The sequence below is a fragment of the Homalodisca vitripennis genome, chromosome 7 (genome assembly GCF_021130785.1).
Source record: "Homalodisca vitripennis isolate AUS2020 chromosome 7, UT_GWSS_2.1, whole genome shotgun sequence".
Taxonomy (NCBI): domain Eukaryota; kingdom Metazoa; phylum Arthropoda; class Insecta; order Hemiptera; family Cicadellidae; genus Homalodisca; species Homalodisca vitripennis.
This window is the reverse complement of record NC_060213.1, coordinates 26,700,898-26,720,386: the sequence shown is the minus strand read 5'-3', so window position 1 is coordinate 26,720,386 and position 19,489 is coordinate 26,700,898. Positions and strand designations below refer to the sequence as shown.

The 19,489-nt window shown below is 34.4% G+C and overlaps 1 protein-coding gene across 2 annotated transcripts in view; it reads left to right on the top strand.

Moving 5' to 3' along the window:
- LOC124365738 (phospholipid-transporting ATPase ID) overlaps positions 1-19,489 on the top strand; it is a 105,630-nt gene that overhangs the window by 78,114 nt on the left and 8,027 nt on the right. For both annotated transcript variants that reach the window (XM_046821727.1, XM_046821726.1), the window contains 11 exons: positions 1,393-1,488; positions 2,397-2,559; positions 4,394-4,503; positions 6,864-7,055; positions 7,693-7,864; positions 9,708-9,812; positions 12,876-13,047; positions 13,675-13,826; positions 16,739-16,867; positions 17,251-17,474; positions 18,383-18,608. In XM_046821727.1, the coding sequence (XP_046677683.1) occupies positions 1,393-1,488; positions 2,397-2,559; positions 4,394-4,503; positions 6,864-7,055; positions 7,693-7,864; positions 9,708-9,812; positions 12,876-13,047; positions 13,675-13,826; positions 16,739-16,867; positions 17,251-17,474; positions 18,383-18,608 (1,741 nt within the window). The remainder of the gene's footprint in view (positions 1-1,392; positions 1,489-2,396; positions 2,560-4,393; positions 4,504-6,863; positions 7,056-7,692; positions 7,865-9,707; positions 9,813-12,875; positions 13,048-13,674; positions 13,827-16,738; positions 16,868-17,250; positions 17,475-18,382; positions 18,609-19,489) is intronic.

Sequence of the window (19,489 nt, the reverse complement as noted above, 5' to 3'; positions counted from 1 at the left end):
AAGTTCGGGATAAAAATTTATTCTCTGAACGAACCTGAGGGACTTATGCTGCGGTTCCATGTGTACACAGGTAAAAATGACCCTTGCAGTGGAAAAGGACATACCATGAAAGTTGTCCTACGTCTCATGACTGACTTTTTGGGTAAAGGGCACTCCCTTTTTATGGATAATTTTTATAACAGTTTCCTCCTCTCCTCTAAACTTCTGAGTCTTAGTACCTACACGACTGGCACCCTTCGCAAAGACAGGAAGCATACACCTGATGAAGTGAAGGCTGCACCTCTGACTAAAGGGCAGACAGTTGCCAACTACGCTCAAGGTGTAATGGTCGGGAAATGGAGGGATAAGTGTACAGTGTTTTACGTCTCCTCCCAATATGACAATGAAATGGTCAAAAGAACAAACAGAAGGAAACAGAAAAAAATCATGCCTAAACCTGTGATGTACTACAATGCCCACATGAAGGGGACTGATCGCCTTGATAAGATAATCTCTTACTACCCCTGTGAACAAAAAACACTTCGCTGGCCCAAAAAAATCTTTGTTCATTTCCTCCAGATCATAATGGTCAATTCTTTCTATTTGTACAACAAGTACAATGAACAGAAAATGTCAATGTATGATTTTCGTGTCAAAGTATTGGAAAACTTGCTCCCTCCAAAAGAAGCTCCTCTGATGGTCACACCAACACGCAATACCATGCACCGATTGTCTAAGACTGAGAAGCGCAGAGCCAATGGACAAAGAGCAGCTGAAAGGTGTCGCGTCTGCTATAAAGAAGGCAAGCGCAAACAAACAGTGTACTTTTGTGCTGTGTGCCCTGAAAAACCACCTCTGTGCGAGCTCAGTTGCTTTGAAAAGTACCATGAAGACAAATAAGTACTTACCTATCTATGGTGGTGGGTGGGGATGTAAATAGTAAAAAAAAAATATTTTTCCATGTTTATGGACTGTTTTAAATTTTTACACTAAATAATTTTTTTCAATTTGTGCAATTGACAACGTCTACCGCAAGTGACAGTGCCATTCGGGAGTAATAGACCCAGTGTCCTGCAGTACTGACTAAGCGGGGACCGGCGCCAAGTGCGGCTGATAACAATTGTCACAATTTTATTATGACGTCACAAATCTGGCAGTGGGGTTACCTTGACAACTTTTTTGGCTGTTCTGACTTCATTTTGGATAAGTTACACAGAAAATAATTTTGATGCTTACACCGAAAATAGTGAAACGAAGGTAAATTATTTCATTCTTTTCTAATTTTCAGAATATTATGACGTTCAACAAATGTTCAATAGCAGGGAAAAGCTACGGAGAGCTTATTGACAAAGTGACGGAAGAAGTGATCGCAGATCCTGCCGGTAAATTATTTCATTCTTTTTTAATTTTCAGAATATCATGACATTCAACAAGTGTTCAATAGCAGGGAAAAGCTACGGAGAGCTTGTCGACAAGGTGACGGGAGAAGTGATCCCAGATCCTGCGAAGGTGAGAGACTTTTGTGGTTTGGCATATGTATTACGATTGTACATGTGTAATCCATTTCAACAAATTATCTCCACTTGTTTTTGGTTTTTCATAAAGACAAAAAATTCCCTGAGGTAAAATTTTTGTCACCACTAGAGTGTAACACACTGCTAAATTTGACAATGCTCTTTGTTCGAAAAAAAATTTTTAAACCATCCTTCAAATTGAAAAAGTATGCATTACAAAAAATAAAATAAAACATAATGTTGCTTAGTAATGTAAGATAGAACATCTCTCTATTAACAATAAATAATATTTAGGAATTTTTAATCAAGTTGAATTTTTTACTTAGAATTTTCCTGTAAAAATTCGTTCATATATCCTTATTACTCTATTATTATCAAAACTTATTTGTTACATGACTTTACCATGTAAACTTTATTATTTTTATTACTTATTTATTTTATTATTTTTAATATCCTGTATATATTTGAAGAATCTATTAAATATCTGGCACGATTCTGTTAAACAAAATTAATTTGATTTGTTTTCATAAAATTAAAAAGAGCTTCGTTTTGATTTCAATTTAAATTTAGTTGTATGCAGCAGGATTGAATGTTTATAGTTTTAAGATATTAATAAATTAATGCCCAACATTCTTTGGGATACAATTATATTTTGATTATAAATGTTATATTAATTTTAAATATAAGTTTTAAAATATGAACCAATTTTGTTGTTTGCCTTCAATACTTAATGACATTTAATTACCAAAAGAATTAAATGTTTATATACTCAGCTCCTAAATTATAAACACATTTATAGTAGTCAGTGCACATTGCATAATTCCACTAGACCTAGTACAGAGACATTCCGTCCCCTGGTAGTTCAGGAAGGAAAGTGTGTCTTATTCCGTTTCGGTGTGGCAGATGGCGCAGAGGGTGGACTTCTCGTTCAACCCAGAATATGAGCCGGAGTTCCAGTTCTTCGATGCCTCACTGCTGGCTGACGTAAGAGCTAAGAAACCAGAGGTCTACACTTTCTTTACTCTTCTTGCTGTATGTCACACCGTCATGCCGGGCAGTCGTGATGGTCAGTGCGCTTTGCAGTCACTTGAGTATACAGGCCTGGACGAGAGTACATACCTCATAGACATAATACTGTATACATACCTATTTGGATAGCGTAGAAAATAAATAATTCTATTAATTATGTCCAAAAGTTTGCTTTTCCTAGAAACAAATTGGCATATCTGTATTTACCATTCTTTCTATTCAAGATATAAGATATTTTATTGTTGAAGTGGCACAGCATTTGTTGTCAAAGTTAGGTATTCTAGATTTAACTGCTGGGAATTATAGTAACAAACTTAGAATTATTTGTCTTTTAAGTGGTCCACAAAACTATTTACATAGTGCATTACACTGACATGTAAACTAATTGATTAAATAGTATTAAGAATTATAAAAATAAATAATAATAAAATAAATATTAGTTAACATAGTATAATATATATAGATGTATCGATATTATACACATTCTATAATAATAAATTATAAATATTTCACTGATATTTCGTTGAAGGAGAAGATCTTATTGGAAAAACTATTTTCTTTTATAGATAATAATAGAAAATTTCACATAGATATTTTATATTTTATTAATATTGTTATATATTTATGTTTCAGTTCACCTGTGTTATCAATATAGACTTAAAATAATTTAATTTGAACAATCAATACTAATAACATTGTGTTTTATCATAATTAATATATTTGAGATGTTACATTTATTATTGATTGAAACAAAATTAAAGGTTTAAACATTTGTGGGGAAACAGAAATGACTTTCATATTATGCCAAATATACATTTTTATATTTTAGTGTATAAGAATTACAAAAAAATAAAACTGGCATTTTTAAATAAAGCAGTTGCAGTTCAGAATGTATATGAATTATAACTGTGTTATAATAATAAACACAATAAAATAATAACATTGTGTTGAATGTTTGTAAACACAATTTCTAAGATGTTTGCGACAATAATCTGTTGTGGCTTATCTTTCGTTCTTGTCTGCCAATATGCAGGGAGCAATGATGGCCAGTAGGAGCAAGGGGTTATGTGAAAAGGATCGGAACAAGGCAACAAGAGGGAGCAAGTTATGCTCAGAATACTTTACTATGATCGAGATAGACAGTCTTGAGATGTTGATTTTAAATTAAAATCTTGTATTGTACTATGTGAGAATTTGTGTCAACTATATTTGATTATCTACAGGTATCATAAGTGTAAATTTAAGTGGAATAACAGATTTGGCTCCGCATCAATTTATAATTGCTAAATATGACATTGTTTATACAATTTGGGCTTAATCTATTTTGGGATTGATTGGTTTAAATCAGTCCATGTTAAAGATAGGTACCAAGGTACCAATTTGTTCACAAATCTTTGTTCATTCCACTATAATAAAACCACAATAGACAACAATAGGCTGATGAGTCTTGTTTCAGTTAGATATTTAAATAATATTCAGTTTAAACTGTTCTTCCATTTAAGATTCTTCACATATTTCACTTTAATAGTAGAACCATTAAAAAATAGTTCAGCACACCCAGTACTTTCTTGACACAATGTTTAATACATAGAGAGCAGTGTTGTGGAATCAGAAATGAGAAAAATGTTGCATCAGTTCAGTTATTTAGATTACAGACTATTTAATATCAATTGGAAAAGTTGAAAAAAAAACTGCCTTTAGCAAATAAGAAGGTATCTTGTTCTTTAGACAGATAATTTCCAACTGTTTCAAAACAAATGCCATACATTTTAAGACATTAAAAGCTTTCACATTTTTTGTTGGGATTCGGACAATTATAAATTAATTTTTTTGGTTGTTTTTTTAACTGCAGCTAACTTGTGTTTTTGCAGGCAAGCTTCAGTATAAGGCTCAATCTCCGGACGAAGCTGCACTTGTGTCAGCAGCTCGCAATTTTGGATTTGTTTTCAAGAACCGAACTCCTAATTCAATCACTGTAGAGGTAAAAAAAACAAATATTTTATTATTTTGTTTAGTACAATCAGAGAGACGGTGTCTGCAAAGACTAAAACATTGGTTTTAAGTCTTGGTTACAGACATCAAAACATGGGTCATACCTAATCTGTAATCGCATCAATATTTATTAGCACTGTCTACTGAATTTTGTCTCTTAATTTTTCTCTTCGATAGTAAGGTCTGTGGGAAAGCAAAGTCAAAATGAAGAGAAATAATAGTATAGTGAAAATAGATTATTGAAATTAATCTTGTAATTGTATTAAGACCAACGATAATATATTACTGGTGATTATGCTCTGTAAAATAATGAATAAACGCTGTATGTCTATGCTTGCCATGTGGTTATACTGGCTGATGATGTGAGGGGAAAGAGAGAGTAACTTACATATGATCTAAGATCTGAGACTTTGAAATTTTATTTTAAAGGTTGTCTAGTACCACACATCTGATGTATCTCTGATGCCAAAACGATGTACATTGTTCATTTCGAGCTTCTTCGTCTTTGAATATTTTTCAATCTCTTCAGAAAAACATGGCTCCAGATTTCAGGAGTCAAGTCTTTAGCAGCATTACACTATACACTATATTTTGTAATTGAGGTGTCTCTGATATTGGAACAAAGTAGATTGTTTGTTTTGAGCTACTTCGTCATTTATGTTTTTCAATCTCTTCAGATGAATAAGGCTCTAGATTCCAGGAGTCAAGTCTGTAACAGCTTTGTATTCCAGACGCTGCCTTAAGAGGAAGGTTAACTTGAGCTAAACTCAACATTCATATTAAATCAACCCTTCCCACCATGGCTACATTGTGTGTAGCAAAGAGAAACAAATACTACCATTTCTTTTAAGAAAATGTGTTAAAATCTTCATTGGACATATTTTTAGTGAGTAATAGGTAAATACAAGTAAATACAATGATAAATATCTTGGCTATAAAATTATTATCTGTTTAGTTAGTGTTTTTAATGATTTCGTTTGCTTTTAACTCTATTCATTGTATTTCAATGTACAAATATTGAATAAAGATTTATTTGATTGATTGATAGCTTATACAGTGCTAAGAACTTTGGTGGAAACAAAACCAAATGTTAGACATGTTTGCTCACTTTACTGTAAAAGTTTTGTACTATGGCGTCTTTGAAATTTGTATTTGTCTTACTATTTTTAACAGACCTAGCTTCAAAATAATAAACATTTGATTTCCTGCGACATTTTTAAGATTTTACATACCGTAGCAAGTTTTACACTCTATAAAGTTATTAGTTAAAAAGTATTTGATGAACGATCACAGTTGGAGAAAAGCTAAACATAACAATAATTTTTTTAATCAGGGCTTCCACACATGCCTCCACCCTGCTGCTCCACCCACTAGAAAAGTAGATGAAAAGCTACCCGATGAGAAACAGGGAATGGGCTAAAGCCCTTAATATACTACCCTTCGTTGATCAGAGAAATTTTGATATTAAACTTGTCAATTGTAATGTACAAAAAATGTAACCATGAAACTCAATCAAGGTATGTCAATTAAATAGGGGGTCCTGATGGAAGTGCTGATGGCCGAGTGGTCTATACTACGAGTCGCGCGACACAACTAGCGGCAGGTTCAGCGGCACGGCGCCATGTGTATGCTGCCATAGTTATATGTTGTCTTTTAGTCGTGCGGAACAAGTCGCGCGACACGTCACGCTCATGTGAACAAGCCCTAAGAAGTTGGATTTTGAATATGAGTTAAGAGGTAGCGCTAAGAAGTTGGATTTTGAATATGAGTTAAGAGGTAGCGCAGGTTCAAATCCTGTCTGTGACTGTGGTACTTTTTATCAGTACCATCAACCTTGTATCGACACTATCTTGTTTAGTTTGATAAGATCCTTGCACAAGCCAGTGGTACATGAGGACGGACAGAACAAAACTCAGAAAGAAAGAAAGATTTAAGAAAGATCAGTCTCCTAAGTAAAGCAGAAAAACAACAACAACAAAAATAAAATTGCATAATGTCACTTTAACTGCATTACAGAATTTACTTTCCTATCAAAGAAGTCAATCCTCTCTGCTCACTGGTTAGCAACTGATACCAAATGAGACAGAAACTAGTAGATCCTCCAACAATTACTGTCCTGGATTGTGGTATGCTTGAATCCTGAGACCAACATTAACCTTGAGTACATCCATGAGTACTATGTGGAAAAACACAAATCCACCAGAAGATGATGGTCAAGAGTCCAAGTTTTTGCCTTACAACATATTTATCAAGGTTGGCATAAGCCCCAGGAAACTCTATATAACTTGAAATTTTAATATAAAACTTGTACCGTTCTTGTCTGTTAATACTGTTAATGTTGTTGAGCAGGTGATGGGCGTAGAGAAAGTCTATGAAGTATTGTGTATCCTGGACTTCAACAATGTCCGGAAGCGGATGTCAGTAATCCTGCGGCAGGGCCAGTCACTGCGGCTCTACTGTAAAGGTGCAGACAGCGTCGTCTACCAGAGATTGAAGGGAGGAGATGAGGCTCTTAAAGCGAAGACTTTGGAGCATTTAAACGTGAGTACAACATCAATTAACTGTCACTGGTTGTAAGGAGTCAGCATTTAATTCAGTTTTATAAAATAAGTGCCCTTACTATATCGGAAGGATTTTCACACTCCATACCTAATAAATTTGTTATCACAGTATCATTCTACACACAGCGGTCACTGTGTCATTCAATAGTCAAATTGTTAACAGAACATTACGTATCGTCCTGATGAAAGTTACGTAAAGATTGCACTAATTTGCAAAAAGTGTCATTTTCTGACAAAAGATACAGTTATGAAAAGTTGCATTCAATATAAAATATAACTTATTAAATTTAATAAATAGTCAGATTGCTTATTGTTGCATCTAAAACATGTAGAAAATCTCTTCTTGGTTTATGATGCGTCTTGGTTTCTAGATTGTCCTAACATAATTCAAATTGAGAATTTCTTTATTCAGACTTATACAGGTTACAATATAAATTTATATATTCCCATAAAACATAAGAGATTAAACTGTAAGAACAATGTCATAAACATTTGTGTTGTTTTGGCTATAAACTTGATTGTTTTTTGTTTATGATACAGCTGACCATTTGTTACAATTTCCTAAGGGAACAGTTTCTCACTTTGGCGTTGATTCAGTAAGTGTTGTTATGAAACAGAAATTTGCTGGAGAAGGTCTCCGCACACTGTGTTTGGCGGTGAAGGACCTGAATGAAAAAGAATTTGAGACATGGAGGGTGAAACATCATGAGGCATCTGTCTCCATGGACGACAGAGAAGAGAGACTGCACCAGATCTACGAAGAGATTGAGAGGAATATGACCCTTATAGGTGAGGTGAATGTGGTGATGCTTCCTACTACTTTACACAGCGTTAGACTAGTTTCACCATTACTTTCATTCGTGTGATATAAAAAATTAATCTCGTTTGAGTTGGAGTTAAAAATGTCACAGAATCGTTATTTATATAGTTTTAAGGAGGATTTACTAGAGGGGAAAGTTCTCTTCCCATGGTTCTTTCTTTTATGGTAGTTGAAAGCTGTAGATTGTTTTTTGTGAAAAGTTGTGTTAATTTGTCAGATTTTGAAATGTTTATTGGACAGTGTGACCGATGTTTGTGTCTCTCCCCAATGCAAAAATTAGATAAACAAATAATAAAAACTCTTCTTTGAGTTCTGAACATAACTAATTGTTGATTTGTATTATGGTTTCATATAACTAGTTCAAAGTCAGTTTTATTTATTAAAGTCACTTTTGTAACAATTGTTCACCAGTATGTACAATTGAGGGACTTATTTAAAATCCTAAAGGACTTTTTACAATACAAGTAATTGTCTTATTGAAATACGGCATTTGCCATTCTTTTTACAATATCCTAAAGCAAAAAAATATGAACAGTTAAATAGGCTTGCAGTCGTGCACTGTCCTAATTACACATCTCAGCACCTGTGATACACACAGGCTACCACTGCAGCCTCTTTGCTGTTTTATCAGTCCATAAATGTTAATGTAAATTTTCTGATCCGTAAATTAAAAATGTGTACTCATTTAGATTTAGTGACCCAAGCTTATTATGCATTTTTTCATTCACGTTTACTTTATGGTATTACTCTTTGGGGTAATTCCAGTGAAGCTCAAGAAGTTTTCATGTGGCAAAAAAAAAAGTGGTCAGGTGTATAAAAGGTCTGGGGGATAGAGATTCATGTCGAACTATATTTCCTGAGCTTAAAATACTCACATTACCTAGTCTATTTATCTTCTACAGTCTCACCCATGTCAAGGAAAACTTAAATAGTTTTATTTCAAGAAGTTCAATCCACTGTTACAATACCAGAGGTCAAGATCTATTGGATGTAAGATATGCTAGACTGAGTAAAACCCAAAAGTCTTTTAGCTTTGTTTGTATAAAACTTTTTAATAAATTGCCCTTGAACATTAGAAACCTTCCAATTAACGCTTTTAAAACAAAAATTAAAAATTGGCTGATTAGTCAAGCATTTTATAGTGTAGCTGAATTTGAAAATGGGAATTTCTATTCTGTAAAATTGTAATCCAAGATATTATGTAAATATGTGTTTTTTACTTGAATCTTTACATTTCTTTGTGTGTTTAATTTATTTATAGGTTTTATTCATTTATATGTTTTTAACTTATTACACTTTTGTTGACTATAGATGTATTCTATTTGACCCATTTAATTTGACATGTAACCTTTATTATCTAAGATTAAGGCTACACTAAGGCTGTGTAAGTTTGACTATGTCTATTGCAACTACTGTTGATTAATGACAATAAACATATTTCATTTCATTTCATTCTAGATATTCCATTTGTCCCTACAATTTCAAAATTGTACTGAATAACTCATATCATCAATATATATACAATATTATCTGTCATTAATATTTTTAAGACTTAGATGCAACAATATCTGGTTGAGAAAACTTTTTGTATAATCTTGGTGGGCTGTTGTAGTTTTCAGTTCAATTTTTATATTTTAAATTTGTGTAAACTGTATTATATGACACCAGTATTACTTTTAAATGGTTACTACAGTTAGGTAAGGTTTAACTTCATACTTATTGTAAAGCGACGTGCACTCTGTAGAATACGATGATCGTAAAGTTACGGAGGTGATGTGTGTGGTCAGATATTGCAAACATTGAACGTTTCAGGTGTGACTGCTATCGAGGATAAGCTCCAGGAAGGGGTACAACAGACCATAGCCAACCTGGCACTGGCACAGATCAAGATCTGGGTCCTCACGGGTGACAAGCAAGGTCAGTTTAACCCTATTGGAATACATATATCAGATTCATCAATCTATATATATATATATATATATATATATATATATACAGGGTGTTTGAAAAGTATGGGTACGGCTTAATATTTTAAAAACCATAGGAGATAACATCTATAAACTTTGCACAGTGTCATATGGCTATGTAAACTATTTTTCCTTGCTATTACCATGATATGCCAACTATGGGGGGACGGCCCACAGAGGAAAACATGGAAATCTTAAATTGAAGCATGGGTCGAGTGATACCTCATTTGAAAGAGCTCACTTAGTAGAGTTAAATGCCGCAAACCGCATCTCAAAAGGTTTATCCAATCAGAAATGGCGGGTTGTTTTAGGTACATATTGTGAAGTACATTATGCGCTGCCATTTCTGACTGGATCGTCGTATTCTGATGCGGTATGCGGCGTTTCATTCTACTACCCAATGTGTTTTCACTGACTTTTATTAATTAGCAAATTATGTCATAAATTTATAACACAATAAATAAAACTAAAAAACATCGGTATTTATTGTGTTTTATTTATTGTGTTATAAATTTATGACATAATTTGCTAATTAAAAAAAGTTAGTGAAAACACATTGGTTAGTAGAGTGAAATGCCGCCTACCGCATCAGAATACGATGATCCAGTCAGAAATGGCACGCATAATGTACTTCACAATGTGTACCTAAAACAACCCGCCATTTCTGATTGGATAAACCTTTTGAGATGTGGTTTGCGGCATTCAACTCTACTAAGTGAGCTCTTTCAAAATAATGAGGTATCACTCGACCCATGCTTCAATTTAAGATTTCCATGTTTTCCTCTGTGGGCCGTCCCCCCATGGTAAATAATTTACATAGTCATATGACACTGTGCAAAGTTTATAGATGTTATCTCCTATGGTTTTTAAAATATTAAGCCGTACCCATACTTTTCAAACACACTGTATGTATATACATACATACAGGGTGTAAATTAAGTCCTGATAGGCTTGGATATATTCCAAACGGTTAGAGATATCAATATACAATCTTCACCATGCCTATTAAAGGACTTAGACTTTTTTGGACTTTTTGAAGGATAAAGATATTTCCCCCCTAAAGCGGTAGAGGGGAGTTACTTTAAATTTTCAAATTGCAAATTCTTTTACCTTAAAATATATATATATATATATATATATATATCACCCATTTCAGGTGATCATACCAGAGCATCAAGAATTGCAACAGGATGGCTCCTTGTTTGAAAGGGGAGCACGGATCTGATACACAGATGGGTCAAGAAGAGATGAGGGTGTGGGGCTGGGGTAACAGGATCAAATTTTTGGGCCTCTAAGGAAATTAACTTCTTTCTTTCATTAGTAGTAAACTTTATCCTTCTTTGAGATACAATCATACTGACTCTCTTTAACGCCTTCTGCAATATGTGTCATATGTATCAACTTTAGGAGAGGGGAAATAATAGTAAAGTGCATCCACATCAGTGAACGTGTTAAGGCATCCCAGCAGCTAATTATGAGTTCATCAACAGTGTAAAACTCATTGGACATACAAGCGTTGCCAGAAGAGCTTCCCTTATTTTGTATTAGTTATTGAATATAAAAATAGTCTTAACAAATCATGAATTAGGTTTTCTACAACAGTAGGACAAAACATGCAACATACATCTCATAATAACAGCTTTTTAAGACAAATCTTAGAACCAAGATTTAAGAAATAGTGAAAATTAAGTATGTTGATAAGGAAGTATATTTGTATTGTGTTTTAACTACCGTAGTAGAGGCCCAATAATTTATATCGGCTTCCAATTTATCAGGCTCTAATTCACATGATTGAGTTATTTAGGATTAACCCCTATCCACTAATCTCTGAAGTGCTGCAGGCGTATACAGGGTGGAAAAAAAGTATGGAAACGCTTTCACTAATTTTGTATGGCTTCACTTATACAAATTAAATTTTGTACATCACCACTTGTATTAATAACCTAGTTTTTGAGACCAGTAGGGACATTTTATCTTTTCAGGGGGACGGCCCGTGAGGAGTCGGACGAAAATCTTAATTGTAAGCATAGGCCGAGTTTGGTATCAAATTAAAGGTCTAGTAAAGAGAAACTCATTACCGCAAACCGCACTTAAAAAGGTTGACCCTATCCAGAGTACGGGCCGTTTGAATTTCATAAGTGCGGTTTGTGGTAATGAGTTTCTCTTTACTACACCTTTAATTTGATACCAAACTCGGCCTATGCTTACATTTAAGATTTTCGTCCGACTCCTCACGGGCCGTCCCCCTGAAAAGATAAAATGTCACTACTGGTCTCAAAAACTAGGTTATTAATACAAGTGGTGATGTACAAAATTTAATTTGTATAAGTGAAGCCATACAAAATTAGTGAAAGCGTTTCCATACTTTTTTTCCACCCTGTATATACATATGTGGCCGAGAATCACATAAGCACTAACAACATATATATATATACTCTGTGTTTTTCCAGTAAAAATTAAATTGTCATCGTACTTGATGTATGAGGTGATTCAGACAGATTTGTCTTTTGGCTTGGTTAAATAAATCTTGCCCCCTGACACTTCCCCCTAAAATCTTGCAAATATAGAATTGAATAACTTTAACACAATTTGTATAATTATATTATGAGTCTAACATAAGTTAATAAATTATATGATTTTAAAATTAGATAGTACCTTAGGATATCTTGGACCAAATAAACCCAGTCAGGGCAGAGTACAGGTCTGAAATAAGCCAGCACATATTAAGGAGTTAAGGAAGGACTATAATTTATAGGAACCTTATTCCAAAAGTTTAAGCTTATTTATTTGTAACCTGTTGTGTTTTTACTGTTTTAAAAATATAAATTTCTTCCAAAATTCGGGGTAGGGGATATATTTTCTATCCCCCTGACTGTACTACCGTGGTAAAGACAAATTAAATTTTATGGATCATCACAATACTTATGAATGGAAGAAATAGGAAGAAAATAAAAATTACCTCCCAATAAATTTATGAAGTTTTTCATCAATAACCATGTATATGTGTTGACAGAAACTGCTGTCAATGTCGGCTACTCCTGCCAGCTGTTGGATGATGACATGGAGCTGATGGTGGTTGATGGAGACTCCACTGTGGAGGTCGTCAAACAACTGGACAAGTACTTGCAGACTATCCGGATTGGCATGCAGTACGGCCAAACCAACAACAGTGTGGTTACTTTCAGGTTTGCCAACTTAATTTCTCTACTATCGAAATAATTCAACTTTCTCAACCTTTTGCTCTTGGATGGCAAGAACTGCTGGCACTGCCATTCCTCTAGCTAGATCAGAGTTGTTTATTTTGAATTGCCTTCTCATGGTCAGCACTAATGGCTATTGCAGTTTTTGGGCCAGTTCAGCTTTATTTAGTAATTTACTTTTTCTCTGGCTGTCCAACACAGCTAAGAAAGGAACTGCAATAAGTTTCGATTTTCAGTTAATGAGTTAGTTAACTAAGTATATTTAGTTAATATTTTTTCAACTTAGATGAGGAAGTTCACTTTAAGATGGTCAAAAAGTAGTATTTTACAATTTTTAATCAAATTAAAACAATATCGCTATAATTAATGCCATGAAGTTTTCTTACACGCTTCATATGATATGGATATTTTTTTAAACATAGTATTTTTTTAAAATAAAGAGAATTCCTTTGTTAATTTTTAAACAAAACTTTAGTTTGAACTAGAATTTTGTACTGATGGCACAAAGAAATACATATTTTACTTGGTATAAAAATATTTATATATACTTACAAATATGGAATAAGAATATTTTTGAACATTTGACATAGACTGACAGTGCAGTTATGTTAGTGATGTGACGAGCAGTGAGTATGAGCGAGATCGCACAGTATCACAAGAGGAGACGGATGGCATAGTGTACGCACTTGTGATCAGCGGTCAGGCGCTGGTTCATGCGTTGAGCCACGAAGTGGAGGAGACCTTCGTCACAGTCAGCACGCATTGTGAGTCCAACTACTACCCAGTAATATACAGGGTGAGTCTAAAAGGACTTTACAACTTTGAAATTATATAGATATTTATTGACTTTACTTACAGACTTGATATATGTGTCATTTTGTAGCAAATTACTTCAAGTTTATTGTCATATTCTTATTTCGGTTCAATGTGACTTCCATTAGTGATACGGCAAACATCCCACCGGTAATCAATTTCTCACCACAACCCGTTTTAGCAAATCTGGCGTAACTTCAGCAACCACAGCTGTGATTCTTCTTCTTAGATCTGCAAGACTGGCTGGTAGAGGTGGAACATACACTTTATCTTTATCGAAACCCCATAGAAAAAATCCATAGGAGTCAAATCGGGGGAACGAGGTGGCTATACAATTGGTCCTGAACGCCCAATCCAGCGATCTGGAAAACGACCGTTTAGGAAATCCCTTACATCTGTTAGGTAGTGAGGTGGTGCTCCGTCTTGCTGGTAGTAGAAAGGAGCATCCTGTTGTTTATCTTCATCAATTTGAGGAGTCAAAAAATTCTGCAACATATGAAGGTAAATGATACCAGTGACAGTTCTCTCCATGAAGAAAAATGGCCCGTACACTTTAAATTCACTCATCGCACAAAACACATTCACTTTTGGACTGTCCCGAACTCATTCAAGGGATTCTCTTGGGTTTTGTTCCCCCAGATTCTGCAGTTATGAGCGTTCATTTTACCACTGATATGAAAGGTACTCTCATCACTGAAGATTATTGAGTTCAGGAATGTCTCATCTTCTCCCATTCGATCCAACATTATAGCACAGAATTCTCCACGAGCAGCTTTATCTAAATCAGTGATATGTTGTGCCATCGTAAGTCAGTATGGTTTTAAGTGCAAACGTCTCCATAGCACTTTTTGTGGAATCCAGTCTCCACAGCTGCACGCCGCGTTGATTTTTTTAGGACTACGGGCAAAGGTTTCCCTAACCTGTTCGACAGTAGCATCACTAACCTGTGGGCGACCTGGCGATTTCTCATGACAAACACAAAAACCTGTCTCGACAAAATTCTTGTGCCAACTGTAAATAGAAGGCCTGCTTGGAGGGTCTCTTCCGTATTTTGTGCAAAATCTACGCTGAACACTTGTAGCAGAGTTTGTTTCATGAAACAATAACACACAGCGAGCACGTTCCGCACCAGAGAAAGTAGCAATATTTTAGTAAAGACGAAGCTGGCGCTCGCAGTGGCGGTACTTGGTACTACAGCACTATGGGAGTCAAACTTGAAGTAATTTGCAACAAAATTACACATATGTCAAGTCTGTAAGTAAAGTAAATAAATATCTATGCAATTTCAAAGTTGTAAAGTCCTTTTAGACTCACCCTGTACTTGTGTGAAGATGTGATTGTGTTTTTCTGGTGTTCCGATTGTTATCCTGTTCACATTAATTAATTTTCAAACTAACCAAAATAGACTAAAAGAACCCATAACACGATTTGGTTAGTACCAATATGATACAATATTTCATGAGTTACTTGTAAATCAAGTTCAAAAGAGTATGACAATTCAACAGATCTCATTGCACCTGTTGTTTATCAGATCTCGAATCTCTACTCCTATCTCACGTAAATCATTTACGGAATTGTGTTGTTAGACTACGTGTATCCCATTGGACATATGTGATCTTTCACAACTGCGATCTTGTACCTGATAGGATACACACCAGGCTTTCGTAAAGCGTGTTGTGCACCCGATGAGGTACACATTGCTATTTATTTCTGTATTGCGATTTTATTGTTATCCTGTTTTGGTGGTTTGTTAAATTTGATCTCGCACCTAAATAAATATCTCAGGTTATTGTGCAACCCGTTGGACGTACAATTGCTTAATTTTTTTTAGGTAAAATACATTTTTAGGTACTCCTTGGAGTACACAGTGAAACATTGAAAAACATATTGAAATAATTATTTTTTGCCAAATTTCAAAGCTATAGACCCAGTTTATTCTGGTGAAGTGTGGTTTCAATTCCACACACATTTCACCAGGAGCTGTAATTTTCAAAATAACATGGTTTGTGTGTTAGCTTTTTGTTGATACAAACCTTGATGTTTGGTTATTTGGTCAGGTTTCAGACATTAAATTACTGACTATGAGTTAAAATAAGATTTTAAAATCCAAAACATGGTTGATTTTTCAAATTGTTCTTTCAAGAGTAATTTTGTGATTTAATTTTTCACTAAAGATATAGATGTATTTTTCTCTATTTTACGATGAATATTTATGTAATGAAAACAGAATGTGTGTGTAATGTGATAAATTCTTGCTCAATTAATTTTACTTGGTTCCTTGACTGTCCGATGAAAATCCCACATATAGCAAACCCAAAAGCACAAGAACCCATTCATTAAGAATTGCTTTTCAAGTCCTAGCATTTTCACCCAGTTCTTTTGCTCTGTTCTCTATTATTTCTTTAGTCTTATCAATTATATCTTGGTATTTCTATTGGTCTTCTTTCATCATAGTCATAGTCATATTTTTTGCACAATACATCCATATTTGAACTTTTGTAATCAGAGACGGAGCAAATTACATTTCTATGATAATCTAATTCATTGTTATTTTATTATTATCTTTGCCAGTGTATTTTGCCCTGTCCTCTTCACATTTCCAAACCAAGTAATTGTTTTGGTTAGCAAATATCCCAAAACAACATTTTTCAAGCTGAATAAGAATGATTCTCTCTGTTCAAATGTTTTATAAAACGATTCTATGTGTCACTTTCATGTTTTGGAAATAGACACAAGGGTATTCCATTAATCATTTTCCTGAGCTAATTGGGATTGGGAAGGATGAATACAAACAAACTTCTGAGGTGGTAGTGGCATTGGTTTTTAAACAAAAACTCTGTCATCTTATGAATGTCAATATCAGGCAAGGCAGTAATATGCTGCCGGATGACTCCTCTCCAGAAGGCAATGGTGGTGGAGTTGATCAAGAAACACAAGAAGGTTGTGACTTTGGCGATTGGGGACGGAGCTAACGACGTCTCCATGATTAAAGGTTTGTTTAATGTGTTTTATTGACAAAAGTTTAAATTTATAATTTTATATATGTATAAGATAGATCATATCTATAAAAATGTCTTTTTAGACAAAATATAAAGAATAATTCTAAAGAATCTTTATGTATACGTTCTTTTGATTTCTATTGGAGATTTCATCATTGTAATAACATAACATATAATTAAATTTTTATGTAATAAATCCAACTTTCAGAAGAATTATCTTTATAATTGAAGTTTCTTTAAGTTCAGTGTAACATTTGCATTTATAAATTTTGAAAATTTAAGCATTAGTAAAATTGGTCTAAAATTATTGAAATAGACTAAATAAAATCAATGTAAAATAGATAAACTGTTCTTATAAACACATGACATGATTCAGTTGCCAACATCGGTGTCGGCATCAGTGGAGAGGAAGGCAACCAAGCCATGTTGGCCTCTGACTATTCCATTGCTCAATTTCGGTTCCTGGAGAGGCTGTTGCTGGTACATGGCAGGTGGTCCTACTATCGCATGTGCAAGTTTCTGCGCTACTTCTTCTACAAAAACTTTGCTTTCACACTGTGCCACTTCTGGTTTGCCTTCTTCTGTGGATACAGTGCTCAGGTAAGTCTGTGTATTAAACAACATCGAAGACGTTAACCGTCAGACATAATATTTAACTATCGTTAGTGTAATTTAAAATCTTCTATCAAGGTACAGAGAAAACTTGTTTCAATGTAGACCTGTACCTCATTAGTGAAGAGAATGTATGTTATTTATCCGGAAGAAAAGACCTACAGAAGAGTTTACTTTCACGTTTTAAATGGATGAAACAGGATTAAATAGTCACGGTTATCGTCACAAGTATGACCCATTGCCACACTTGTCCATGAATTATCACAATAGAAGTTTATAAAAAAATCCTTCTTAAATACCGTGTTGTGACAATTTTTCTGAATGCATCTTCCAGGCATCTTCGATCATTACACTTTTGCTCATGCAACTTTTATGTATTTTAAGTTTATAATTATTGTACTTACAATATTTTGAAATTTTATTGTGGGGTTGTGAGGAAGTCAAATCACTGTAGAAAAATTCCATGTGTACCGCGAGAAAACAGTAAATTACAAAAGTAGATAGCTTTAAAAATCTACATATAACGCAACTAAGGTGGAAAGGATTGATTCAATGTGAATGTAGAGTGTAGCTCAAAAACAAAGTGGGTGTGGGGGGTTCAATTTGAGCTTCTTCGTCCCCGACTGTTTTTAGATCCCTTCAGACGAACATGTCTTCAGATTCCAGGAGTCAAGTCTACAACAGCATCAGATTTCAGATGCTGCACATAAGAGGAAGGTGAACTGGTGCTAAACTCAACTTCTTAGATGGTTGATCACTGAATGCCCGATTGCTGGTCGGACACTTTGTATCCAACACTTTGTTTGGTTTGTAAGACACCTTCACAGTGCTGGTCATAGGTTAACGCCAGGAGGAGGTTCTTAAATCCTAATCTTGTCTTAATGCACATGTTACAGACTGTGTTCGACCCGATGTTCATCTCCGTGTACAACCTGTTCTACACAGCAGCGCCTGTCCTGGCTCTCGGGGTTTTTGACCAGGACGTGGACGACAAGCACAGCCTTCAGTATCCCCAACTGTACACTCCTGGACACATGAACCTGTTCTTCAACAAGCGAGAGTTCCTGCTCAGTGCTGTCTACGGCTTTTATACATCAGCTGTGCTGTTTCTTCTGCCTTACGGTAATTTCCAATAGTTACAGGTACTCAACATATACAGGTATATCTTTTTGATTGTAACATTTTTTTCACTGGCTTACAAAAACGTAGCCAAGAAAAAAAATTTGGGGGGTTCCAGATAACTGATATTTTTCCGTTGTGGACATAGAGTTAGGCCCCATTTTGTTCCTTTAAAAGTTCTTGACCCGTTTCTTTGTTGAGAACGATCCTTCAACAGTACATGTCAGTAATACTGAATTATTTAAATAATAATAATCGTTTACTAAAAAAGTAATCTAAAACATTGAAAATTTGGGAGGCCCGGATCCCTTGGACCCCCTTGCTAGCTACGTCCTTGCTGGCCTAAACTTTTTGCTTCTTGTGTAATTTTGTTAGTTTGAAATTCGACCATTGATTTTGATGTTTAACTCATTCATTCTTGATGTTATTAATATTTTAAATATTTAAAAATTAACGTTGGTTTTCCAAACCATGGCTTTGCTACTGCTTTCAATGGGCTAATATTCTACTTTAGCAATTGTTTTTACTTATTTGTTCCACTTTCACATAAATTTGGGAGCAGTATTTCTGGTTCTTAATTTTGAGGGGTATTTTGGTCACTGATGTACTGTATATAGTAGAATCATTTTAGTACAAATTAGTTAAATACCATTCAGTCCAGATGAATAAAGTGCTGGTGTTGTGTTTTTAGAGCTTTTTAAAAAGATTTCAAATAAACATACTAGGCAGTATTCAGGTTCAAATATTTTATTGTCGTATTATTTAGATAAACATTGACAAAGTCATAATACAACTCATTAGCCAAGTCAAACTCAACTAATTAATTAAATTATTCCTAACTTAGATTAAAAGAATAAATAGATTAATAATATTACATATAAACA